The sequence below is a fragment of the Zalophus californianus genome, chromosome 4 (assembly GCF_009762305.2).
Source record: "Zalophus californianus isolate mZalCal1 chromosome 4, mZalCal1.pri.v2, whole genome shotgun sequence".
Taxonomy (NCBI): domain Eukaryota; kingdom Metazoa; phylum Chordata; class Mammalia; order Carnivora; family Otariidae; genus Zalophus; species Zalophus californianus.
The window spans coordinates 105,892,820-105,919,776 of NC_045598.1; the positions used below are offsets into that span (position 1 = coordinate 105,892,820).

The 26,957-nt window shown below is 51.0% G+C and overlaps 2 protein-coding genes across 3 annotated transcripts; both read right to left on the reverse strand.

Moving 5' to 3' along the window:
- C2CD4D (C2 calcium dependent domain containing 4D) lies at positions 1-2,267 on the reverse strand. The gene is made up of 2 exons (XM_027604062.1): positions 2,206-2,267; positions 1-1,192 (listed from the first exon to the last, which is right to left on the reverse strand). The coding sequence occupies exon 2, from the start codon at positions 1,129-1,131 to the stop codon at positions 85-87; it is 1,047 nt and encodes a 348-aa protein (XP_027459863.1). The 5' UTR covers positions 1,132-1,192; positions 2,206-2,267; the 3' UTR covers positions 1-84.
- Positions 2,268-10,525: 8,258 nt separating this feature from the next.
- THEM5 (thioesterase superfamily member 5) lies at positions 10,526-19,049 on the reverse strand. 2 transcript variants are annotated; one of them, XM_027604071.1, is made up of 6 exons: positions 18,769-19,049; positions 17,261-17,462; positions 15,855-15,993; positions 11,559-11,669; positions 11,119-11,243; positions 10,526-10,830 (listed from the first exon to the last, which is right to left on the reverse strand). In XM_027604071.1, exons 1-6 carry the CDS (start codon positions 18,889-18,891, stop codon positions 10,787-10,789), a joined length of 744 nt encoding a protein of 247 aa, XP_027459872.1. In that variant the 5' UTR covers positions 18,892-19,049; the 3' UTR covers positions 10,526-10,786. The 2 variants fall into 2 exon arrangements, with proteins under 2 accessions (XP_027459872.1, XP_027459867.1); XM_027604066.1 differs by lacking the exon at positions 10,526-10,830 and having other exon boundaries at positions 10,920-11,243.
- Between the last annotated feature and the right edge of the window lie 7,908 nt (positions 19,050-26,957).

Sequence of the window (26,957 nt, forward strand, 5' to 3'; positions counted from 1 at the left end):
CAGACATTTTATTAGCAAAAATAAATACAGGCTGGGCAGGTGAAAAGAATGAAGACCTCTCTGAGGAAGAGACAGTCTCCCAGTCTATAGGCTGAGATGGGCAGGCGCCAGGGAGGTCCCTGGACCTAGCCCCCCACCCAAGGGGGGCAGCAAGTCAATGAGGGGCATCTCACACTCCCCCAGCAGCACGTCTCTGCGGAAGCCTGCGCCCCTGTCCAGCACCTTGGCCCTCAGACTGCGGGCGGCCAGGTCTGGCGGGCCCAGCCCGTCGAAGAAGAAGTCCTCGTTGAAGATGGGATTGGCGCTGCATTTGACCACGCGGCTCCGTTGGCCCCGTGGCCGGACGCGCGGCCGCAGCCTCAGCACCACGCAGCAGCCGCCGCCGCCGCTCCCGGGGCCAGCGGGCGACCGCGGCAGGCCCTCGGCGCTCACCAGGCGCAGGCGCAGCCGCCTGGGCCCGGCCTGGTAGTCGGCGGAGAGCCGCAGCTGGCCGCCGCGGGGCGCGAGGCGCAGCACGCTCTCCTTGGTCGGCCGCAGCTGGCAACACAGGAAGTCCAGGTGGAAGAGCGGCGGCCCGGGCGGCCCCGCGCGGCGCGGCGCGTGCGGGCTGGTGTCGGCCGAGCTCGCCTCCTCGGGGGACAGCGAGTGTGGCCGGGGCCGGCCGGGGCCAGGCCGCGGCGAGCCGAAGGGCGACGACTCGGGCGACGAGGCCGTGTCGCTGTCGGCGGCCCGGCAGAGGCGCAGGTCCGGGGCGGACACGTGCAGCCGGGCGTGAGCTGGGGAAAGCCCCCGGGCGGGGGCGGGGGGCGGGGGCGGCGGCGGGTGGAACAGGGACTCGCGCCGGCGCGTGTGCGGGCTCTCGGGCAGGAAGGCCCAGCCTTCGCGGCCTGCCAGGTGCGGCAGCGCACAGGCCGCGGGGAGGCTGCGCCCGGCAGGGGGCTCGGCGCCCCCGACGTCCGGGAGCCGAGGCGGGATGCAGAACTGCGGGATGCGATCGGGAGTGAGGACGTTGGGGCAGGCGCGCGCGGGCGGGCCCTGGGCTCGGCGCTTAGGGAGCAGGCTGGACGGCGCCCATCGGGGCCTGGACTCTGGGGGCCCCAGCCGGTAGCCGGCTTTCTCCAAGAGCCACATGCAGTGGGGTCCGAATTCCGCGAGACCGAGTAGGTGCAAATTCAGCGTTCCTGGTGGAGGCCTGTGGAGGACAGAAGAGGGCCGGAGGTGGGTGATACTGAGAACATACACCGGTTGGTCGACCACGGCGCACTCCACACTCCCCCCCCACCCCCCCGGCACACGGGACCCTATCTGAGCAGGAAAAACAAGGGGGGCGGTGAAGCCTGGGGGCCTGGGGAGAAATGGAGGGCACTGGACAGTCACATTTTCAGACGCAGGCCTTTAGACACCCGAGATCTCAGACTCTGCCATTAGTGCTAAAGATGCTCACTCACTAAAGAGTTAGAAGGCCCAATACACCCACTAGAACTCTAGGCTACTATTCGGAGAATGGAGGAACATTCTCAAATTATCAAAAGGTCTGTAGTCACAAACTCGGACACGGATTCGGAACCCTGCTGGTACATCCTGCTCCCCTGAAGAGACACAGAGGCCCTTGGCAGGCTAATCCCCTTCTCCCTCGCCCATCCCGAACTCTCACACTCCCCTCCAAGGTCTTGTGTGGCGCCCCTCGGGCTGCCTTCGTTGGGAGCTGGGAGCAAGGCTGTGAGCCGTGCTTATGCCCCAGCCCGCCTGCTTCCTCTTGCGCCTCACTCTCCTTTCTGAGTGGCTCCCGGCCAGAAGCCCACTCGCTGCACAGCTGACTGCCGTCCTGGGAGCACCCAGGGCCATCCCAGGAGATGCATCCCCGGGGGCGGGGGGTCACAGAATACCCTCAGAATACCCTCCTCCCCCAGCCGCGGTTGTCCTGCTCCAGCCTCCCAGCCCCAAGGCATCCCGAGTCTGCAGGGCGGGAGCGGCCGTTGGGCCGCCACTCCCACTCTCCTCTCCTTCCCTCCCTAGGAAACCACTGAGCACAAAGGCGCTATTGATTCTCTGCCACCCCCAGAGCCGGCTCCCCGAGGCTCCACCGCCGCTCGCTCACCGCGCCCCCGCGCCCCACCCGCGGGACCGCGACGTTCCGAGCGTCCGCGGGCCTGGGAATCCGAGCCCACGGCGGGCTCGGTCAGACGGCCGGAGCCCAGGCCTCACCTGTGGGCTGCCGCTGGTTCCTGGCCTCTGGCTGGCTGGTGTGCAGAGCCCGGAGGGGAGCAGCTTCCCCTCCAGCTTGCTCCCCCAGCCCAGTCGTTCAGGGAGGAGTTGGCAGGGGTTTCCGTTGCCTACGTCCGACCTCTTTTCCTGGATAAACAGAGCTCTGTCTCCACGGTCGTCAGCCCGGCCTTCTTAACTCCTTCCTCCAGGTTTCTAGCAGCAAGCCAGTCCTGGGTCCCCGCCTCCTCTGCTGGCCACCTAGGAGGGCTGTGGTGAAGAAGAAGGTCATCAGTGGGCAGTGGCCTCATCCCTCTGTGCTGCACGGGCTGCACCCTAGCCTTACTAGGAGAAACCCATAGCCGTGGTCACACACACTGCATATTGTGCAAAGCCCTCCTTGCTGGAATCCTGCTTTGGCCCCCATTGTCCTAGTCTGGAGCGATCGCAGTAGCTCTCAGACAGAGTGACTTGCACTGACTAGTTCTCTGAACTACATGGCCCAAGGAAAAGCGACCAGGATCCAGATTTCTGGACGTGGAAACACAGGACAGAGCTGGTTCTATCAGTGGGTCGAGCTTCAGCTGGCCTGTGCGCCTTGTCGTTGGCAGAAGGCTGTTAAACTGCATACGTGGAGGGTGCCTCTCCTCCCTTTCCCTCCCCTGCAAGGGGATTCTAGGAAGCACAGACCGCCACTGGCAAGATCAGCCCCTCAGCTGCACCCGCCATCCCTCAGTCTCTCAAAGGCATCAGGCTCATTCCCTCCTTAGGATCTTTTCATAGGGCTGTTTCCCCTCCTAGGATGACTCCCTGCTTTCATCCTTCAGATCTGGAGGCCCTTACTGACAACCTCCCATCTAAATAGGGGCTTCTGTTGTATGCTTTCCCAGCATCCCATACTTTTCCTTTCTGGCATTGGTCACAGGTTTGTTTTTTTCTTCTGTGATTTTTGTATGTGATTATTTAATGTCTTATTAGACTGTAAATGTCATGAAGACAGTGCTTAGCACAAGGCAGGTGCTCAATCAGGATTTGTTGAATGAATTAATGACACTAAGGAGAATTATACCTGAATCAGTTTATTCATCCATTCACTGTGCTAGGTGCTGGGGATATATAAGTGGGGAGCAGGCTAAGGGGAGACAGACAATAAACATGCAAACAACAACAGGATGCAGGAAACAAGATGGTTATTTTGACATCTGATACTTGAGAGTTTTAAAAGAGCACGTGTGGGTTTTTTTTTTAAAGATTTTTATCTTTATTTTTCAATAGAGACAGCAAGAGAGGGAACACAAGCAGGGTGAATGGGAGAGGGAGAAGCAGGCTTCCCGCCGAGGAGGGAGCCCAATGCGGGGCTTGATCCCAGGACCCTGGGATCATGACCTGAGCCGAAGGCAGGCACTTAACAACTGAGCCACCGAGGCACCCAAGAGCATGTGTTTCTTTTGTGGAGATCCCTGGTGACCTCAAACCCTCCAGTTCCACGGCTCCTGACTCAGCTCAGCCCTGGTGTCCTTTCTGGGGAGGGTGGTCTATGGAGTGCTGCAGCCAAGAACTCTAGGCTTTAGCATCAGTCAGATGGGTTGAGGATCCCTCTGCAATTTACTAGCTGTGTGGTCTCTGGCACATGACTTTTTTTTTTAAAGATTTTATTTATTTGACAGAGACACAGCGAGAGAGGGAACACAAGTGGGGGAGTGGGAGAGGGAGAAGCAGGGAGCCCGATGTGGGGCTCAATGCCAGGACCCTGGGACCATGACCTGAGCCGATGTGGGGCTCCATCCCAGGACCCTGGGATCATGACCTGAGCTGAAGGCAGACGCTTAACGACTGAGCCACCCAGGCGCCCCTCTGGCACATAACTTAATCTCTCTGGGGTTCACCTTTCCCATCTGGAAGAGGGAGAGAACATACTTAACTCTCAGAGTTGGTATGAGGATTAAGTGAGATAACACATGGGCATCAGTTCAGCTCACTTCCGCTAAAAAAAGCACAAGAAAACAGAAACCCCAACTCAATCTGGCTTGATGACGACATTTTTGGCTTCTATAATAACAAGTCCAGAGGTAGGGTAGAATTCAGGGATGTTTGATTCTGTGGCTTTGTTCATGCAGTCACAGACTACCTACTATGTGCCAAGCACTGTGCTGGACTGGAGGATATAGCAGTGAGAAAACAGATACGTCTCCTAGCCAGGTGAAGTTGATACTTTAGTGGAGAAAGAAAGAGACAAAAAATATTAGTAAAGAAAGTACAGTTTATGAGAAGGAAATCAGTGTTGGGAAGAAAATAAAGTAGGGAAGGATCATACAAGAGCTCTCAGTTTTAAATGGGATGGTCACGGATGGCCACCTTGAGAAGGGAACATTTCAGTAATGACATGGAGAGAGGAAGGTTTTCTGAGGGAAAAGCGTTCTAGGGAGAAGGAATCATCGATGAGGGGCGCTCAGGCAGAAGCATGCCTGGAGTGTTCAAGGAGGCAAACTGGTCAGCATAGTTGGAACAGAATGAGTGAAGGGGAGATGGAGTCAGAGGGATAACAAGGCCAGATGCTGTTGGGACTTGTAGTCGCCGTGACAATTTTAGCTTTTATTTGAGCCGAGGAGTGATATGACTTGTCAGGTATTAAAAGGGTTGCTCTGGTGAGAACAAAGGGATAAGGGCATAATTAGAGAAATCAGATAGGAGACTATTGAAATAATCTTTGCACAAGATGATTGGGGCATAGATCAGGATTGTTGTAGTCAGTTTCTAGATCTGTTCTGAAGATCAAGTCAATAAATGGATCCATCCCCGTCTAAAGAGAAAGTGATCCAAGGTTTTTGGCCCGAGCAACTGAAAGAATGGAGTTACCATTTGCTGAGAAGAGGAAAGATTAGGAGTTCAGTTTTGGGTCTATGAAGTTTGAGAAGCCTGCCAGACATCTAAATGGAGACATTGAGTAAGCGGTTGCATATATGAACCTGGAGCTCAGAGGAAAGGTCCAGACTGGAAATGTAAGTGTGGGCACCAAGAGAAATGAAGATGGAATTTAAAGTCAAGAGACTTGATGAAGTGTAGGTAGAAAAGAGGATCCTGGGCTCAAGATTCAAGACTGAGTCCTGGGCATGCCAACATTTTTTTGGAAAATGTTATTTATGAGAGAGAGAGAAAGAGATTGAGAGAACGAATGGGAGGAGGGGCAGAGGGAGAAGCAGACTCCCTGCTGAACAAGGAGCCCAATGCAAGACTCGATCTGGCATCTGGGATCATGACTGAGCCACCCAGGCACTGGGCACGCCATCATTTAGAGGGGAGAGGAGGAGAACCAACTGTGCCAGATGCTGTGGCAAGATCCAGTAAGGTGAGGACTGAGAATCGATCATTGGATTTAGCAACGCAAAGTCATTGGTGACTTTGCCAAGAGCAGTTTTGGTGCAGTGGTGGAAGCAAAAGCCTGGTTGGAGTGGGCTGCAGAAAGCTTAGGGGAAAGAGAGCAAAAAACCCAACAAACCTCTCTTGAAGAATTTGCTGAAAGAGCAGGGGCAAGTGGGGTAGTGGCCAAGGCGGGAAGTGGAATCAAGAGAGAAATTTTTAAAAAAATTTATTCATTTGAGAGAGAGAGAGAGAGCATGAGCAGGGGGAGCGGCAGGCAGAGGGAGAGGGAGAAGCAGACTCGCCGCTGAGCAGGGAGCCCGACTTGGGGCTCAATCCCAGGACCCTGGGACCATGACCTGAGCCAAAAGTGGATGCTTAACCAACTGAGCCACCCAGGTGCCTCCAGAGAGAAACTTTTAAATCACAGTAATAATGGTATGTTTGTATGCTGATGGGAAAGATTCCATAGAAAGGGGAGAATTGGTAATGTAGAAGAGACAAAGGAGAATTAATGCAGCAATATTCCTGAGTAGACACAAAGAATAGGTATTACGCATGAGAAATCAATCTGGGGGTTGTCCTTTGCCTGCTGTGTGGACAGCTCACCCAGTTACTGGAGAGAAGGTAGAATAACTGAGTAGAGGTAGAAGGTGGAGTGGGTGGTGGGAACTTCTTCCCTTTGAATGCTTCTAATTGCTCATGAAGCAGGATGCAAGGTTACCAGCTGAGAGTGATGATGGTTGGCAGAGGAGGTGACTCTAGGGCTTGAGTAGAAAGGACCAGGAAAGCAACAGTCACCCAGGAGGACAGGGGAAAGGCAAGGTGGCTGCTGGGCAGTATTGCAGGCTCACCTAAAGGATAGCAGCCACAACTTTATGCTGAGACCAAACAGAATGGTTGTGAATTTTTCTCCAACTGTGTTCATTTGTACAGATGCAGAGGGAAAATTGGCAGAGATTTGGTTTAGGATTGTGCTCAGTCGTTGACAGTTCACTTTGGTCTGGCTCCCTTTCTCCTTCCATTTCCTTCTCTTGGTGGTTAAAATTAAGGGCATATAAAAGAGTGCACACCACCTGGGTCAGACAGCAGTGGGACTGAGAACTGGGTATAGATAATCCACAGGCTGGCTGCATCAGTAAGGGTTTGGTGAGGAAAATAGCACCTGTTGGGCAGTTCAACAGAGGGAGTTTAAAACAGGGAACTTGTTACAAAGGTGTTGAAAGAGCTAAAAAGGCAGATAGGTTAGTTAGGACGGTCTAGCAGGACCTGGAAGCGTGGAGACACAGGCATTACTTGAGTTGCCTTTCAAAGCAAAGAGAAGGGGCGAACTACCCTAACTTCTTGCTACTTCCCACCTTCCAGTGTGCCACCAGGGCCTCTCAAAGACAGGTGACAAAGTAGCCTTGGGAAATGCAGGTTGTAGGCACTGGCCCTGCACAATCTAAGGCAGAGTACGGGAGGAGTAGGGATCCGAGAGCCATCAAGCAAATGACTGGTACACGGAGTGGCCACAAATTGACTTAATGAGAACAAGAAGATATCAGACCCGGAAGGAACTTAGACATCACCTCACCTGTCCTTCCATTTGTATAGAGCAAGGAAAAGACCCAGAAAGCAATGATGTGCTAAACAGTAGCAGAGTTGAGGCTTAGAAGCCAGATCTTTGATGTCAAAGAGCATTGTTTTTTACTTGGACCCTAGAGTTCTTTGGATTGGAGCAGACCTGCTCCCTTGAATGGGTCCCGAAGTGCTGCCTCTTCATCACTGCCGCTCCTGGATCCACATCACATGTGACCCGAGGTCCTGATCGCCTTCTTCCTGCTGGTTCCACTGTAGAGGGACGCCTGGAGGACTGGGCATTACCGAAATCATCTGGGTTCAAGCCTGATGAAGAGGCAGGCAGGGCATGGGACTTTCCTCCACGTAGGCAGGCAATTGCTCTAAGACTCCTTGGGCTTTTGGGTCTCACTAAGCTGTCTTTCCATGGCTTTGAGCATGGCCTAATAGCATAATTTGCTACAATGCTCACTGTGGGCAATGGCAGACGATGGGGTTGGTGGTATACTGTGACTTAGAGCTCTGGCTCCTTACGTGAGACCTTTGTTGAATGACTTAGCTCTGCAGTTCCAGGAAAGCCTTCGGGGCCCTTTCTGTAAGAGCTGGTATGAGCTACCAGAGTTTCCTGCCTTCTTGAATTGGTTATTCTTACACTTGCATTATTCACTCTTTGGTTCTCTTGACACTTGACTCAGGAACCTGGAAAAAACATATCCTCTGCTTTTTTTGTTTGTTTGTTTTTAAGATTTATTTATTTATTTGACAAAGAGAGAGAGCGAGCACAATGAGGGACAGCGGAGGGAGAAGCAGGCTCCCTGCTGAGCAGGGAGCCCAGTGTGGGGCTCGATCCCAGGACCCTGGGATCATGACCTGAGCCAAAGGTAGACGCTTAAATTACTGAGCCACCCAGGGGCCCCTATCCTCTGCTTTAAGCAGAATAAACTGCCACATTTGCCTGAATGGCCAGTTGGATTCCACTCCATCTATGTTTACAGTAGTTGCATTCCAGATGAATTTTTTTTTTTAAGTGTGCAGGCAGTAACTCCCCGTTTCTGCCTAGAAAGCTGTAATAGTTGACCTCCTGGAGAGGAGAGGCATTTATCAAAGCCCCAGAGCCTAGAGAAGTGTTCCAGCAGCTGATAACCTTATTTCCCTTACCAATATCCCTGCCTGTCCTCCTGGCCTTACCCAGTCAAGCCTGACATTCCCAGCCCGGCTGTGGGGTCTTGCCTGAGAGCTTCCCACCTCTGTAGATTTTCACCCTGTGCCAGGATGGGGGCCCCAGCTCCTGGAACCTCAGCCTCGTCCTGAACTTGAATTCTTCACTTCCCAGGATAAGGGTTTGGATATGGACTCTTCCTTCGTCTGCCCATCCTCCTCTCAAATGGAGACAGTGGTTGCCAGCTACTCACCAAACCCTTTTCCCTTTCTTCCCCAACATGTAGTTAGACCATATTTTCCAGCCAACCTCCCTTTGTTGCTTAGTGGGGTCTCATGACTGAGATTTGGTCAACGGAAATACTTTGAGGCTTGGTCCCCATACACCTCTCTTGTGATTGTCTCTTTTCTCATCTGGCAACTGGATATCAACATCCAGGATGATTTTGGAAGTCATGTGTTAAAGATGGCAGAGCTTTTGTCAGCCAGATTCCTGAGTGACTCCTAGACACCAACAACTGGACTTTATGTCTGTTCTGTTTAAAATATGGCTTACACCTTGGAGATGTAAAGGTTTACCTGTCTCAGTATTTGGCTTTACCACATCTAATAATAAAATCCTTTGTGTTATGCCCCCTTGGAGTTCTCATTCTTTGGTAAAACTTCTCAAGTCCTTGACCTCTTCCTGCGCATCCTCTGCACCCACTTAGTTTTGATGGCATCCTGCCTGTCCCGAGCTGCTCAGTTTCCCACTTCTCTCCTCTGCTCAGAGGAGGCTCTGGCTTCTCCCAGATGACGACTGCCTCCTCCAGTCTCTATTCTTCTCCTTCATGTCAGACCACTCCTCCTCAAAAATGTGTGCTAGCCATGTTCTTTTTTCTCCTTTACCACAGTTTCCTTGCCTGATTTAGTGCCATCATCCTGTAGTCCTGCTAGCTGGCTCACGCCTTCCCCTCACCCCAGGTCAGTATACTCCAGACCCCCATTTTCCACCAGCAGTTGGGCCTTCTGCATGCCTCGGCCCACATGTACCGGGTTGGTTTGTTCTGATCCCCCAGTGGCCTATGGCAATCATTGCCCTTCTTCCAGACCTCTCTCCCCACTGAGGGCCTTGCCTCCTGTTTCACTGAGGGTGCTGAAGTCCTCTGGCATGAATCCCCTCAACCTCCCATCCTGCTATGCACTCCCCCTTCTACTCCTTCCTTTTTTGGTATCAGAGTCACTGATGCTGTCTCCACCAGTGCTCTTGATCCATCTCTGAGACCAGATAGCTGTTCTGCTGGATGACACCTCTCTCTCCCTGCTAGAGTTTCAGCCTCTCTCCACTGGCTCCTTCCAAAGCAATTTATAAATATAGTCAACCCTCTTTCCTTAAATAACATCATCAATAACAACAACATTCCTAGAAAGAATCATCTAGATTCACTTTGTCAGTCCCGTCCATTTTTTCATTCACCATATTCTGGATTTTGCTCCCACCCGGCAAAGAAGACCCTCACCTTCCTCGTTGCCAAAGGCAAAGGCCTGTTTTTAGTCCCCATCTGTCTTGCCTTACCTTTCACATTTGACACTGTTGACCTCTCCCTCTTCAGAATAGTCACTCCTGTCCTATCCTTGGTCTCTGGTGGCTTTTGTCCATTGCCCAACTGCAAGTTCTATCTATGACCCCTTCCCTAGCCTTCATTTTTCTCCCTTCCCCGCCTTTCACTCTATACTTCCCTCCCAGGAGTTCCATGTCCGTTTTTACATCGATGATTTACAGACTGAGGCAGTTGTTCATCCGTCCCAAGCTCCAGACCACAATATCCAGGCTCTGCTGGTGCTCACCATGTGGCTGAAGTGCCATGGGCACTTCAAGCTCAGTGCGTGGGAAACGAAACTCATTATCCACCCCCACCTCAAACCTGCTCCTCCGCATTCCTGGTAATGCCACCCACAAATCCTAGGTCAAAAGCCTGGAGGCATCCTGGAAGACTCTTCACAAATCCACTACTTATAATTAGTGGCAAAGTCCCAAGCTCTTTTGTTTATAACATGTTCCATCTTTCATCTCCAAAGCTCTGATCAATGGCAGGCCCTTACTATCTCTAGCTGGGGGCTGTGCAGGGGTCTCCTAACCAGGGTTCCCACCTTCAGGCTTGCTGACCCTCCCTTTACTGCCACCAGAGTCATCTTTCTAAGAAACAAAACTTTATGTCACCCCCCCTCCCAGGCTATACTCTTTAAAGTCTTTCCTCACTGTGTGCTTGGTGCCTCACCCAGGGCCCGGCACCTGCAGGTGCTCAGGAGGTCTCTTGGTGCTGACTGGGGAAGTGGGTGTGTGGGAGGTGCTGTCAGGATTCTGATTTCCTGCTACAGAAGGGTCTTAGCTGAGAATGAGGCCACGAATCTATTTATTCAGAGGAAAGTGGCCTCTCCTTCCCGTCACCAGTCACTTCCTGGGGACCCCTCCTTGCCGTGCAGTGGGTCCCAAGCGAGCTGGGCAGTCAGCAGGAAGGCACAGTAACTGTTACTGGGATGACTCCTCTTCCAGCTGCAGCTGCAGGAAAACACCTGCAGAGAAGAGGACAAGCTGTTCAGGAGCTGGTTGGGGTGCTCTGAACATTTGCATCCTGTCACCTGGTGCCCAATCCTGTCCTTGTGGAACAGGTCAGGCCACTCCTACATAGAAAAGAATCCTAGCCAGGTGCTCTTTCATTGGAGTCTACAGCAGGTGCCTGGTCCCACTCTAAAAAGCTGGATCCCAGCTTGGGAGCGCATCCTCAGCATTCTTCCTTCCATTGGTCCTGAGGGTGATGGTGGCAGGACAGAGTCTGGTGCTGAGGCTGAGAACCTCTTTACCTGAGCACTTAGCATAGACTGTCTGCTGGTCCCTGCTCTGGGCGATGCACGACATGTAAACCTTCTGGTCCTCGATCTTTTCCACGTCAACTTTCAGTACAGCCAGAGAGCCCACAGGAATCAAGCTGGAAGAGGAGGTGGCTTAGTTCATCCCTCATATGAATCCCTGGCCGCCATCCCTTCACCCCTCTGTTTCTCCAGCCTTCTCTTCATCCCACTCTGCCTGAAGGAATAAGTGGCTCAGGGCTCGTGGCCCACTTGCAGACTTCCAGAGTCTGATGTCAGAGGCTGTGCTCTGGCCTGGAGTAGAGGAACAGCTGAGCAGCAGCTGGGGAAGGAGGGCGGCAGACAGGGCTTCCGCACCCAACCCCTGAGCATGGCCACTCCTCAGTGATAAAAAGGCCATGACTTTGGCCAACGCCCCAAGGATCCATACTTACTTTTTGAACCTGATGTTGAGGCTTACTGTGAATAGCCCCTCTCCAGCCAGGTAAGCAGTTTTAGAGAAGGTCTCGTCCATCATGGCAGCCAGGGACCCTCCATGAGCAAACCTGGGGATGGGGTGGGGCAGGAACAAGGCCAGGGCTGCAAGCTTCCCTGACACCCACCCTGATCCTGATGCGGAGCCACCCTGCCTCTATCTTTCTACGGGAGAAGAAAGGAAGCAGAGCAGGATCCCAGCTGATCAAACTGGTCCAAATCACTTCAGCTTTTCTCCCATGTTGCTTCAGCAGCATGAGCAACCCCTGACATAATTATTTTATTTTGCCAGGAAAAATGTGAGATTTTTTTTTTTCTTTTCTGATAAAGTTAATGGAAAGGGGTGCCTGGGTGGCTCAGATGGTTAAGCGTCTGCCTTTGGCTAGGGTCATGATCCCAGGGTCCTCGGATCGAGCCCCACGTCGGGCTCCTGGCTCAGTGGGGAGCCTGCTTCTCCCTCTCCCTCTCCCTCTCCCTCTGCTCGTGCTCTCTCTCTCTGTATCTCTGTGTCTGGAATGAATAAATAAAATCTTTTAAAAAAATTAATGGAAAAACATTTTTTTTTTCTGATTCATCACCTAATTGCTGGCAGCAACTGCCATCATTTGGAAAGGTGTGCTCATACAAGGGATGGAAAAGCCCCTGTGCTTTTCGGCTTGGGCTCCGAGGCATGGCCTTGGGCCAGCTCCCACCTTACCCATCGCTATAGCCGGGGCCGAGCCCACATTTTCAAGATAGGTAAATGTGAACCGTAACTTTTGCCCTCTCCAGTGCCAACAGGACGGCCTCCTGAGCAGTGCTGCCTGCAGAAAGCCCAGGGCCCCCTTCAGCAGGATGCTGCAAACACCTGCTTTACTTAGAGTCAGTGGAATTCTCAAGGTCACTTGTGTAAACTGACCGTCATGCCAAAGCTACTTCACTGTTGGTGAAGTTGGGGAAAATAGAAGGACGCCCAAATCTAGAATGCAGATAACACAAAACAGATTCAAGGTTCTGATTTTCAAAAACATGATTCTCCAGGGACCAGGCCAGCTGCCCCACTGTGCTAGCATGGATTACCCTCTTGTTCCCACCACCAGGAGGGGAAAGAGCCGGGAGCCATGGAACCGCTCCAACCTGGTTCGACTCCATGATGCTGTCTGATCTTGAGCAAGTTGCTAAGTTGCTAAGCTTTTCTGAGCCTAAGTTTTTCCACTATGAATTCTGAATAAAAATAATTCCTATTTCATCAGATTACATGAGGTAATGTTTATAAAACCCCCTCCTTCCACATTGCTTGAAAGAGGGAAGAAGAAGTTGGTGCCAAAGAACCCCAAACCTGCTCTTCCCTTGTTATCCTCATTGGCCAGACAGGGGACCCATTGGCAAGTGTGTGGATTCTGCAGGATAGCTCTTGGCCAGCCAGCAACCTATTTCTCCTCATCGCCTAGAGCTGGGTGGATACTTGTGACAAGATAGAACATATGTATTGGTCTCTGGCCTGGATTCAACACAGCGCTGTTGGAATCCTCGTAATTTCCTGGGTGATGGGAGTGTCTTGTTCTATTGAGGTGACTCTGGGTAGGCTCCTGAATGGCTCCTGGATGGGGGCTGGTCCCCAGAAAGAGGAAGCCATGATTAGAAGCTTCTAGAGAAAGAAGAAGGGCTGGAAATGGAGTATGTGATGGATCATGCCTGCGTGAGGAAGCGTCCATAAAATCCCAAAGGTTCAGAGAGCTTCCAGGCTGGCAAACACAAGCCCAGTGGGAGGGTGATGCACTCTGACCCCACAGGGACAGAAAGGCCTGCGTGTGCTTGGGATACTCCCAGACCTCGCTGTATGCATGTCTTCATCTGGCTGTTCTTCTGTATCCTTTAATGAACTGGTAAATATAAGTGTTTCCCTGAGTTCTGGAAACCTCTCTAGCAAAGTAATTGAACATCAGGAGGGGTTTGTGAGAACCTCTGATTTGCAACTGTAGGGGCCAAGGCAAGCTGTCCCAAGATGGGCCAATCTGGCGTGAATATTATTTTGAGCTGAAGGCAATCAAGACCCTGTGGGCTCAAGAGAAACTTTTGCCCCTCCCTTCACTACATAGAAGAATTTAAATTGGGGGTCTTTCCCAGAATAAAGGTTATTACCAGAGAAAAATTTTACCTGAGTGACCCATCTGTATGGCAGGGCAAGCAGCTAATTACCAAGCATCTGCTCTTCTTCTTATGGCCCCGTGAAGTGCATTCCTTCCCTTCAAAGTCCCAGACCTCTGTCCCCTGCTCCTTAGTTCAGGATGACATATAGTTTTCATTTTGCCTGTCTTTAGAATTTCCATGTCTGTGTGGATTGCCTGTATGTACACTATTAAATTTGACTTTCTCCTGTTAATCTGTCCCATGTCAATTTGATTCTTAGTCCAGCTGGAAGGACCCTTGAAGGGGACAGGAAATTCTTGCTTCCTAACATAGCCAAGTCAGACAGAAGTTGTGGGAACCTGGTAGCCTGCTACTTGCTCTTGGCATCTGAAGTGGGGTCAGTCTCATGGACTGAGCCCTTACCCTGTGGGATCTGATGCTGTCTCCAGGTAGATGGTGTCAGAATGGAGTTAAATTGTAGGACACCCAGTTGGTGTCACAGAATTGCCTCATGTGGAGAAAAGCCTCTCCCCATTTGGTGATCAGAACTATCAGAAGTAAAGGTCCTGTGTGAGTAGCAAAGGAGACACACAGGAGAGAAAGACATAGTAGTTGAGAACTGGTATTTTTCCCTACATAGTAGATAGACTGAACTGGGTATTCCTTTTTCTTTTCTTTTCTTTTTTTTTTTTAAAGATTTTATTTATTTATTTGAGAGAGAGAGAGAATGAGAGAGAGAGAGAGAGAGAGCACATGAGAGGAGGGAGGGCCAGAGGGAGAAGCAGACTCCCTCCTGAGCAGAGCCTGATGCGGGACTTGATCCCGGGACTCCAGGATCATGACCTGAGCCGAAGGCAGTCGCTTAACCAACTGAGCCACCCAGGCGCCCCTGAACTGGGTATTTCTTTCTATTCAGTATGAATCTCTTCTCTGAACCCCTCAACCCACCTGCTTCAGTGTTGAATGGTCCTCCTCTGCCTCTCCTGCCCCACTTCCATAAGCCCCTAAATAAAAATCGGCTACACTTCACCCCCCATCCCCGCCTTCCGGTGTTTTCCTCTTCAGAATGAAGGGCATTCCTGACCTGTGTAGGGCTCTGACCTAGTCCCCCAGCAGCTGATGCATCAGTGGGAAAATCATTGTCCTCACGGAAGATGCCTTTGGGATGGCCAAGGTGACCAAGGGCTGCGGTCTGAATCCATGGCCTGTGAAGGTGCTGACATCTATTAAGATCTCTGAATTTAACTGCCACTGAGTCCCTCCCAGGCCTTTGGACCCTAAAGCTGCCCCCCCACCCTTCTGTCTCCTTTGTAGGAACTCTGGCACCACCAATAGCCTTCAGTGACTGTCTAAAGAAGGAACGGGGATGCAGGAGAAGGTAGATGACCATGGACTTGGTGGCCCAGTGGCCTTGGGCAAGAGGCTCAAGGCCAGCTTGCTCTCCCTTGTGGAATTTACCTAGTGTGAGTTCCTTCCTGGGCCTATCCCAAGTTTGAAGGCAGCAGAGTATAATGGAGAGATCAATGGATTGGAGTCCCAGGTCCTGGATTAGAGACCTGATCTGCCTTGGTTGTGTGTACTACTGTGCTACCTTACCTCCGTGTGCCTCAGCTTGCTCCTGGACAAAACATGAAGTCTGGAGAGATGGTGTCTGAGAGCTATATTGTACCATATGATTTGTGAGTACATATACATAGTCCCATAATATCGTATCTTTCAGTCATTCTGGCAGCTGGATATTATTGCCTCAGGTTTCAGGTAAGAAGGCTGAAGACCAGAGGTTAAATTGCTTGCTTAGGTTTCCAAGGCCAGTAAGGCAGAGCCGGACTGAAAGCCTGGCTCCAGATCTTGTCCTCTTCCAAGTTCACAACACCTTTCTCAAAGTGGCCTCTAAGACCACCTTATTGGAAAAATATCAGACCTCCCTAAGGAGGCTCTCCTTATCTGCACAATGGGGACTGGACCAGATGACCCGGAGTGCCCTTCCAGTGCCCTCGTGTTGAGACAGAAGTCCAGTGCTCACCACCCCCACCCAGCTCCTTAGGGAGAGGTACAGACTCCGGGGCCTGGTGTGTGGCTCATCCATCAGCTGAGCCAAGCCCAGAAAGCGGCCAAGGACATCCACCCAGACCCTGCCTGTGGCTTACCCTGGGGCCCCCTCCAGGTAGGGGCCAGGTTGGAAAAGACAGATGGACTTCTTCTTGGATGGGTGGAAAAAAATGACATACTCGTAGCCTTGTCCTTCCACTTGGATGCACCTGGTGAAGATGCGCCAATCACTTATGTCTAGGGAGAGATGGGCAGTGTTGTAGCTGGAGAAGGGGGTGCATGAGTGTGTGGGGCCCAGTTAGGATGCAGGGCCAGTCATTCAGCACCATGGGTGGAGCCCTGCCTTAGGCCTGGTAGGACCCTGGCACAGGGTCCAGGAGAGAACCAGAGGACACCCAGCCTCTGCCCTCAGGGAGCATTCAATCTGAGACTGGAGACACAGCCCTCTCCTCAGGGACCCCTCGGTCTGGAGGGAGAAATACTCAAGAAAGTTCCCTGGCTGAGGGGTAGATATAAGCTCATGGCCAGATCAAGACTTTAACAGACCTTAAACATGGGAAATTAAAACTATAACATGTAATTCACATATAATTCAAAATAACAACAGTACTAAACAGTAAAATCGGGATGCTTGGCTGACTCAGTTGGTAGAGCATGTGACTCTTGATCTTGGGATTGTGAGTTTGAGCCCCATGTTGGGTGTAGAGATTACTTAAAAACAAAATCTTAAAAAAAAAACACAGTAAAATAAGTACAGAAAAGTCCACCAAAGTCCTGATATTTTTTCCCCCAAGACAACTATTACAACAACTACATCCTTTTTTGATGGATATCAAATATTTTGAAAAAAATTATTTTGGTGACCCTGCTTTGTGGCATAAACGCAAAGGTCATCTGCCTACTGCACCACCCATTCATCAGTGGGCAGGAAAACCACATATATGAATGAGAGAGACAAGAAAACAGGGATATGCATGTACACATGCACACACATGCATCTACACACATGAAGAAAGCTGAAGGTGGAAAGTTCTATCCATCTGATCTGGTGGGTGTTTGGGGAGACTGGCTGTGGACCCAGTAGAGCAGGGACGGTGTGCTGAGGCCCACAGTGGGGGAGGCAGGCCCCAGGGCCTTTACTGGGTAAAGAGGAGGACTTGGGATAAGGCTTGACAGTACAGGAAGAACACCCAGCGAGAAAACAGAAGGGCAGGGGGCTGAGGGGCTGTGCTCAGCGGTTGGCTCTTGGCAGGGAGCAAAGGCCGACACTGGGTTGTGTTCTCTTGGATGTGAGGAGGGAAGCAGAGATCACAGAGAATACTCTTCTCTTCTCCAGCATCAGAGGTGGGTCAGACACAGAGAGAACTTCCAGCTGAGAACTGGAAGGGAGCTTGTGGATCTTCCTGAGGGTCAGGAGAGTCAGCACAGTGAGAGGAACTGGCTGAACCCACCCGGTGGGCTGGGGAGCAGGTGTGCCCAGAGGCCCTCCCAGGCCAGGCCCTACCTGAGGCCACTGCTAACCCAAATGGGAGGGTCAGCCCCTGGATGTGGTCTCTGTTGGACTTGAAGGAGGGCAGTTTGATCCAGCCGTCAGTCTTGGTCTTCTCCAGAAATTCCTGGTACAGGGTCAGCATGTCTGGACACCAGCTGGCATTGGGAAGGGCATAATCCTTCAAATCTGTCTTCTTCAGACAGAATCTTGAGACCTGGGAGGGAAAAATCAGGGAGATTAAACAGCTTCCTGGGGGATGGGGGGCTGCTGTTTGGGCTGTGGGACCTCTAGGTGGTTTGCTCCTGGGTTCTTGACTCCTCAAGCCCTTCCACCAGTGTTGACTTACAGGAAGTGGCCCATTTTCCTTGCAGAGGGCTGGGAGCCACCTGCGGGTGACTGGCAAGGGGATGCTAAGGTGCAAAGGAAGGAAAAAAAAGGAACCAGGGCTGACAAGTAGGGGCATACTGCTCTGTGGTGTGCCTTACCACTGTCCTGTTTAAAAACCTGTGAGCTGTTCTTTGAAGCTAAGAACTGCTAGTCTAAGCCCCACTGTACAGATGGGGAAACTGAGGAAATATGGCTAAGGTTGCCAAGCTTGTGAGTATAAGAACTGATGGTCAGACTAGAGCCTGTCCTCAGACACTGTCTACCCTAGGGGGTGCGACCAGTGGTGGAGGACCATTGCTACCACCTCCTTACCTCAAGGGCTATCCCCATTCTGTCTACAGCTGTGGGCCTGCCCTGGAAAGGTGGCTCCTTTGAAACATGTTTCGGGTGCCCACCGAAGTGTGAAACTATCTGTGGGAAAAGTGAGCCCTCTGAGCCCCATCAAGCACTCATGGACCAGTAACAACTGTGGGCAGTAGGCGGGCTGCTCACCAAACCTCACACAGAACCGTCCATCTGGAAATGCCCCAACTCAGTTGCAATGGTCTGAGTTCCACAGGAAGAAAGTGACTCATTGGTGGTCACACGAGTTTCAGACCAGGACAAAAGTGTCCTGGTGGTCTTAGTTTTGGATCTATGCTCCTTAGTCTCCTTTCCCTTCCCTTCCCTTCCTCTTCCTTTCCTTTCCTTCCTTCTCTTTCTGCCTACTTGTTTTTCCTTCCTGCCTTCCTGCCTTCCTTTCTTTCCTTCCCTTCCCAGTCTTCCTTCTCTTTCTGCCTGCTTTTCTTTCTTTCTTCCTTTCTTTCTCTCTCCCTCCCTTTCTTTCTTTCTTCCTCCCTTCCTCCCTTCCTTCCTTCCTTCATCCCTTCCTATCTTTAGGCCCTACATGGGGCTTGAACTCACGACCCTGAAATCAAGAGTCACATGCTCTACCAGCTAAGCCAGCCAGGAGCCCCTTGATCTGGGTTACTTGATATCCTAAAAGCACCTTCCCTTTACCAAATCAAATAGCTCCCCAACACACTGCCCACTTGCCCCAGCTATCATCTGGGAAGAGGAAATTTGGGGTGCTCCTATGCCCTAGGCCCCCAAGAGAAGTGCTGCCTACCCGGCTGAGCTGGGAACTTACTGACCAGGGCGTCCGTGGAGGATCCGAATGCTGAGGTGGGGTTGAGTCTGGGCAGGACCTGGGGGACACCAGGAAGGACTCTGTGCCGGCCAAGTCTTACTGCCACCTGGAAGCATCTTCTTATCATGGCTGGGTTCTGAGGTTGGGGCTGGTAGGACTGAGAAAGTAGCAAAGCGAGTGAACGCTTTCTGGATGGACCTTGGTGCTGCCGGTGCAGCCCCCTCTGATACAAATCTCTTTCCTTTTCGTCACCAGGCCTTCAGCAGCAAGCTGCCTCTGCAGACGATTAGGCAAGGCTGGACTGGTTTGACACAACACCGACAGATGTTTGTAGCCTTTAGCTCCAAGCCCCACCCAGCACCGGGGGAGAAGTAGATGCTGCTTGGGCATGAATGCTTAATAGGCCTGGCCTGAGTCCAGAAAGAAACATTTGTTAAAGAGAAAAAAAGTGCATAAAGAAATAGCATATGGTACATGGGGCCTTGGAGGGCTGCCCTGGAATGTTTGGGGGGCAATCCAAGAACATTCCAAGAAAATTCCCAGAAAGGTAAGGGAGGTCTGTCTCTTGATTGGAGAGTGTTGGTGGAGTGTCTGTGTGTGTTGGTGGAGACTTTGTGGTGTGTGCTCTGCAGCAAGACCACGTAAGACCTCTGTCTGGTATGGTCCTGGCACCCAGAAAACCAACTCACCTCCCTTAGCTACCTGTTCTTATATCCCAGACAAGGGGTTACACAGAGAATCTTCCACCGGCTGGTCCCTGGAGGGGATACCGGTGAGAAGGAGAAGGTCTTAGAGGCAGAGACAGAGAATCATTTGGTTAAGTCAGCTTAACAAAGGTGCTGTCAGGCTTTGGGAACACCAGGGAAGGGGATGGGTGCTGGGGGTGAGGTGGGGAGCTGGGCAGTGGAGGCCTTGTCCCTGGCAAGTCTGCAAGAGAGACAGCTTTCAGTGGAAAGGCGGGAGGGGCGTTCAGCCAGTGTCTGCAAGGTTGTGGGCATTTTTGGTGGTGGTTATTTCTTCTATTGAATTAAAACTGCCAGGTTTCAACTAGAAGTCCTAGTTTTTAATTCACTGGAGAAAAGCATGTTGTGAAAGTCAGAACCGTGCAAAGGTGGAATTATGATGATGATGGTGGTGGTGGTGGTGATTTGGGGCAGTTTCTGAAAAATCAAACTGACTTAATAGGGAAGTTTACAGGTTTTGCCCCACTTTCTGTATTTGGCTGTCCCAGAAGACTAGAATAGAAATATTCTCCTCATGTTCTGTGAAGAGTTGAATGAAGTTTCTTCAAGGACAGGGAAACCAGGTTTCTGATTGATTCAGTCTTTGGATCTAGCCAAAACTATTCGAATTCTTTGCTAACATTTAAAAAACAGGGAGTGTCACACAAAGCTGGTCAAAGACCTCCGGATGAGGAGGAAGATCTGGCAGCAGAGCATGTCGGTTCCTGTGCCGTGGCAGCTGCCTGGCACCATACCTCGTGCCCTCTGGCTTGTCCCAGGCCTCCCCTGGTACCTGGCACCCCTTCATTCCCTTGCAGTCTCTATCTGTGCTACTTGATGGAAAAGATGGGACTCGAGGAGGAGACAAGAGAGAAAAGAGGAATCTCAGAAAGGACTGGAGAGGAATCTGAGGAAACGGGAGCAGGGAGGAGGGGCTCCACAGGAGCCTGATCCCAGGAAGGTGGCACTTGCTGTCCTAATTCCAAGAAGAATCAGTGCCTGAATCTGATCATTGACCAAGAGCCACATGGGAGCTGAGTTATCACCCTTGCACAGCCTGACTTCCCTTGCAGATTGTATACTCCAGTGGGATCAGCATCTCTTGTTGCCTGACTAGAAAAGGAACGCTCTTTTTTTTTTAAATTTTATTTTATTATGTTATGTTAGTCACCATACATTACGTCATTAGTTTTTGATGTAGTGTTCCATGATTCATTGTTTGGGTATAACACCCTGTGCTCCATTCAATACGTGCCCACCTTAATACCCATCACCAGGCTAACCCACCGCCCTCCCCTCTAAAACCCTGTTTGTTTCTCAGAGTCCATAGTCCCCCATGGTTCATCTCTCCCTCCGATTTCCCCCCCGCTTCATTTTTCCCTTCCTTCTCCTAGTGTCCTCCATGCTATTCCTTATGTTGCACAAATAAGTGAAACCATATGATTATTGACTTTCTCTCCTTGACTTATTTCACTTCGCATAATCTCCTAGAAGAGGAACACTGTGGAATAGTAGAAAAAATATATAATGATTTCTGCCCCTGGTTTCTGAACACAGCTCCTAAATCCTTGGGAATTTTCTGGGTGATCTGAGTGTCTTTTGTTCTAATGAGGCAACTCTGGAAAATGAGTCTCCTGGATAGTTTCAGGATGGGCACTGGTCACCAGCAAAACCAAACCAGGATGAGAAGCTTGGAACTTACAGTTCCTGTTGGTTTGAACCCCCTTGGGAGCTTCCCTGTGTAATCTGAAACTAGCCCATAAGGGAAGGGTGAAGAAAGACCGGAAGAAAGAGGCAGGTCACTCCAGGTTGGTAGGTGGCAGTTTTAAGGAGGAAAGGGAACTTATAGGAGAGGCTAGTCTTGGGTAGCAGCCAGACAAGTGGATCCCTGCACCCACCTGGCACATTTTAGGTTTAGGGAGAGAGGGGCCTTAACTGGATTCAGTCATGTATACTATGCAGGGCTTCTCAACACCACATCATTACTTAAGGCTATGTCCTTGGAGCAGCCTCTCAGAGTAGGAAAGGAAAGTGAAACCCACATTCCAAGGACAGGAGTGGGGGAGAGGACCTCTGATCACTAGGGTTCAACTTATGGATCAACCAGCAGTTATGTCTTCCTGATGACCTTCCCCAGTAGGTACCACCCTCCATTCTTCAAGAAGGGGACAGGGGCTGGAGATTGAGTTAATGATCCATTATGCCCAAGTGAAAGCCTCCATACAAATACTGAAAGTATGGGGCTTGGAGAGCTTCCAGGTTGGTACACCCCAACTCTATGGGAATAGTGGTTCCTGTGCTCAAGACCCTCCCAGACCACATCTTATGTATCTCTTCATCTGGCTGTTCATCTGTATCCTTTATCATATGCTTTATTTTATAATAAACCAATAAACACAAGTGTTTCCTGGAGTTCTGTGAGCAGTTCCAGCCAACAATTGAATCTAAGACAAAGGTTATGGGAACCTCTGATTTGTAGCCAAGTCAGACAGACATTGTGTAAGTAACCCAGGGACCCACCACTTGCCATTGGCATCAGAAATGGGGGGTGGCAGTGTCGTAGGACTAAGTCATTAACCTGTGGAGTCTTCACCTAACTCCAGTTAGTGTCAGAATTGAATTGTAGGGGGCCTGGGTGGCTGAGTCAATTGAGCATCTGACTCTTGGCTTCGAGTCAGGTAATGATCTCAGGGTCATGAGATTGAGCCCTGCGTTGGGCTCCGCGCTCAGAGGGGAGTCTGCTTGGGATTCTTTCCCTCTTCCTCCCTCCACCTCTACCTCTCCCCCTGTGCACTCTCTCCCTCTCTCAAATAAATAAATAAATAAATAAATAAATAAATAAATAAACAAAGAAATAAATAAAATATTTAAAAAATAAGAATTGAATTGTAGGACATCTACTTGGTGTTGCAGAGAATTTCTTGGTGTTGGGAAACCCCACACATCTAGTGTCAGAAGTGCTATGCAGGGGCGCCTGGGTGGCTCAGTCATTAAGCGTCTGCCTTTGGCTCAGGTCATGATCCCAGGGTCCTGGGATCCAGCCCTGCGTTGGGCTCCCTGCTCGGCAGGAAAGCCTGCCTCTCCCTCTCCCACTCCCCCTGCTTGTGTTCCCTCTCTCACTGTGTCTCTCTCTGTCAAATAAATGAATAAAATCTTAAAAAAAAAAAGTGCTCTGCAATTATAAAGGAGAGAAACAGGAAAATTTTCCTATGGACATCCTGCCACTTCAGTTGTTTCAGAACTTTTGGTTAAATCTGCTTTCAAATATTTACATCATTATGCTTATGTAAGTTTTGTTCTCAGTCTGGCCAAGTACTATAGTTAAATATCTTTTCTTGTGTAACTAATTTTCCTTGAGCTGATGTTCAGCTGGGTGCTGTGGCCCAGGGCAATACAGGGAACTGAAAGGGCTGCTCAGCAGATCAACCTTCATTTCCCAGCTGGGAGGGAAGAGATCTGGAAGAGAGAAAAGAAAAGAAAAAGACCTGGTGATGTCTGTGACATCAAGGGTGAAGGGTATGACAGATGGAAGGTGATTAGAAATATATCTGAGAGACCATTTATGCTGACGGCAAAAGCATGGGTGTTGCCCTGCAGTCAGTGAATGGAGGAGGCTGTTGGAGGCCATTTCACTCATCTTGCAGGTTCTTTGTGCAACACTGAGCCCTGTCTAGATGTGGGCTGGGCGGTCCGCTATGCAGGGAGGTGGAAATGTACGGCAAGGGCCTTGAATGGCTTTTGTTACAACACAAGCTTTGGCCCCAGTCCTTCTATGTGAACTCAGCTCGGAAAGAAAAAAGAAAACTCGCTTAGAGGAAAGAAAGCTTCTCCCCAGACCTGGACTCTCTGGAGAAGCAATTAGGAAAAAGAGGGAATGGGGCACCTGGCTGGCTTAGTCAGAGGAACATGTAACTCTTGATCTCAGGGTCATGAGTTCAAGCCCCATGTTGGGTGTAGAGATTACTTAAATTACTTAAATTAATAAAACTTAATGAAGTACTGTATGGTGACTAACATAACATAATAAAAAAATAAAAATAATAAAAATTTTGAAAAAAGGAAGAAAGAAAGAAAAAAAGAAAACAGAGGGAAGTCAGTGAAGGTTCATTATAATTTAGAACTCCTGTTGGATTCTGATTTAGGCCGTTTGCCTGCTTGGTTCATTTCCTGTTTGGGACCCATGGGGGAATGTGGAGTCTGGGGGGTTTTCTCACTGTGCTTCTCACAGAAGCACATCCTGGGCCAGATGTGACAGGTAGGTGATCCACGGGAGAACCAGCAGTGGTATGTGGGTAGATAATTAACAACTGCCTCTTGGGGGTGGGGAGGGCTCAGAAGTTTGCCAACTTCTGTGGTAGAAATATTCCCATGATGGCTGCTTTCAAGGTACCAGTATGAAGCCACGGACCCTCTGAAGCTGGGGAAGGTTGTAGACAATTGGCTCCTGCAAGCTGGTAGGAACTGGCTCCAGCACACCACTGATCTAGAAACTTCTCTGGTGTGTTGTGAAACAACAGGGGTAATCAAGGCCTGGTAGGTTCCATGGATCACTTCCCAGGCCCAGGACTCTTTCTTCCTTCTAGCAGGCTCCCAAATCTGAATTTACACCCGCCTCTGTCTCTTTGGGAATTCCTCTCCTATGTTGTAGCCCTTAGTCTCCCCAGCCTGCCCTCCTCCCCTGCTCCCACCAAACAAACTCATGGGACACTTTTGGCTTAGAGATATTTACTGTAAATCACTAAGAGGAAACAGGTAAAGAGGAACATTTCCAGAACTCTTACAAAGTCTTTCTCAGCTTGGGGGCCCTGGCAGCCCTCTCAGATCGTTCTGGACATGTGGTGGAGCTCCCCACGTGGGCTGGCCGACTCCCGGCTGTGATGGTGGGTTCCGGACACTTCGGAGTGGTTGTCAGGATGGCCCCATCCGGCCCTTCTGGATGAGGAAGGGACTTCCCTAGTGGCCTTCTTATATGTCTTTGCTCTTCTGTGAACTCGATCCCTCCTGAAGACTTGGCTCTTATACTCATCCCTGCAATTTCTAGAGGGCTCCCAGACTGCCCATGCCTCTCTCCATCCATGACTGATCTTCAGACTGGTCAGGCTGGCCCTGACCTCAGGGAAACTTGGTTTCTTGACCTTGTGAGCCAAGGGTCAGGGGCCAGGCTGAGTGATGGGAAACCGAGGGCACTCAGAGGGGGCTGCCCTGGTCCTGCTCCCCTCAGGAGTTGCCGGGAAGGAACATAGGCCCAGTTACCAGCTTTCTAATTTCTCCAGAAAAGCCAGACTTTTATGTTATGTGAACCTTCCAACTTTTAAATGTGGCAACCAATTTATAAGTACACTGCATGCACCAAATCAAACGCCTCTGACTGGATCTAGTCTGTCAGGCTGCTGATCCTGCCAGCTGGTTATAAGCTCGTTCCTGGCCCTTCTCACACTACCGTTCTCCCAGGAGCCTGTGGCTCTTCTGCTCGAGTCCCGTCTCTCTGATTACCCCCAGAGCTGTCCTCTTTTTATGGCTCCCTCACGGAGGGACCCTCCTGGGATTCCTTATACCCTGGACCCCCACAGTAGGCACTTTGGAAAGGAAAACAACAGTCCAGTGTTGAAACCAATAAACCAGTTGCCTGGGGGTTTTCGCTCCATCCAGTTGCTAAGGGGTTTGGTCCGTGCTGTGTGTGGGACCTGTGAATGAGCGTCTGGGGGAAAGGCAGAGGCTCAGCCTTCCAGGAGCCGAGACTGGAAGGGCGGGTGTGGGGAGGCTGCCTTCATGAAACCTGGGCTTGGAATGGAGCTAAAAGAAGTGGTTGCTAAGCGCTGTGCCCAGAGGGGTCCTGAAGGGGTAGGCTGGCGGGTGTCGCCTGTGGGGAAGGGTGAGCAGGGCTGTGGCAGGAGACCTTGTGCCCAGGGGAGCTGAGCAGCTGATAAGCAGACACTGGCTCTGGGTGCTGCGGCCTGTGATCACTGCATTGATGGAGGGGGTCCTGGCCCAGCACAAGGTGCCAGGACTGACGGGGACTGATGGGGATCTGTGCTCCCCTCCCCACAGATGTGAGAGCCCCGACCACAGCTCAGCTGGAGTTCCTATTTGTGAACTGCCAAGAGGCAGAGAGCCAGGACCTCTAAGCTCAGAAAGTGACAAATCCTGAATGGGTGTGTGAGGGTGTGTGTGCACACTTAGGGTGGGGCTCCTAGTTCCCAGCCAGGTCTGTACTTGAAATCCCTTCTTCTTCAAACCCAGACAGTCACTTGAGAGGTGGTACCTTCAAATCAAAGGGACACCACATGGTGCCACTGGCAAATCTGCTTTACTAGCTTCAGGCACAAAGTAAAGTCACGCTTGTGGATGGGGGACCCAGGGACGCACCAGGGTGTTATTTTCTGTCTGACTCTGAGGGTTGACTGTAAGCCTTGGTGTGAACATGTAATTAATCATAAATTTGGCCATGGGGTCAGTCCCCATAGGGTGATATTGGCTCAACAGGAGAATGATTCCTATAGCCCATGATGTGGCACTGGGTTCTAAGACTGAGAGGGTGAGCGGTATACAGTGATTGTTAAGGCAAGAGGATGGGGTGGCCTTGCGTGACAAGGAAATCCGGATGTCACTGTGCTGTTTAAGGTGCCACCTGGTGGACCCGTTCCATTCCTGGCCAAGTCGCCACCCATGACTCACATCCCTAGGCTTGTGAGCAGAACTGAGGGCAGGTGTTTCGCTGTTGAGGCATAGGGCCCCCACAGATGTAGATATCTACCAGCCAGTAACCAGAGTGAGGGCCATGGTAGGAACACCGTCTATGAGGTTCTAAGGAGGTATCAAGAAGCTGGCATCCGTCAAAATGGAGGTTAACCTTTGGTGTGTGCCCATCCCAGGTGGAAGAAGTCAGTGGGGGCGCTGGTGTGGGATTGAGGGGGATAAACTGGAAAGTCCATTTGCCAGTAACAGTGATACGAGAGTTTGGCCCCCTTGCCTGGCCAGGCAAGCTAGAGGCAGTGCAGAAGAACAGCACACCAGGTAACAGAAGACCGGGATTGACTGGGGCCAGGAAAACCATGGTGAAATGCGCTCAGGAGTAGACAGCAGAGGGCCAGTAAAAGTGGGATCTTTGACCTCAGGTAGAGGGAGCCATCGTGGCTAACCCAACAGCAGATGAAACCCGTGGACAAGTAAGTGCAGTAATACACCCTAGGGACACCCAGTAAGCAATGACAATAGTAAGCCTCTGGGGGAAAGTCCAGTCAGGAGGGGCAACAGTGTAGAGTCCGATTCCCAAGATGAGGGAAATCATGCCGATGGGAGCCAGGGACCACGGTGAGCAGGTGTCCATCAGTCGGTGGGGTCTCGTCGAAGGTGAAGCTGGAGTGGGTTCGTGAAGTCTGGCTGGACTCTCCACTGGTGTGGCTCCTCGTTCGAATGATGAGCTTTCTTCACTCTGGAGTGGTGGACCCACGGAGTGACACCTGAGACCTTG

Bases quoted from the DNA above. Each gene is read 5' to 3' on its own strand.
- C2CD4D (XM_027604062.1), bottom strand. From the start codon at position 1,131: ATGTGGCTCTTGGAGAAAGCCGGCTACCGGCTGGGGCCCCCAGAGTCC.
- THEM5 (XM_027604066.1), bottom strand. From the start codon at position 18,891: ATGATAAGAAGATGCTTCCAGGTGGCAGTAAGACTTGGCCGGCACAGA. The intron at 15,994-17,260 runs GTAGGGCCTGGC...ATCTCTCCCTAG, and splicing joins TGGGTTAGCAGTGGCCTCAG to ACATAAGTGATTGGCGCATC. The intron at 11,244-11,558 runs GTAAGTATGGAT...CTCCTCTTCCAG, and splicing joins CTCAACATCAGGTTCAAAAA to CTTGATTCCTGTGGGCTCTC.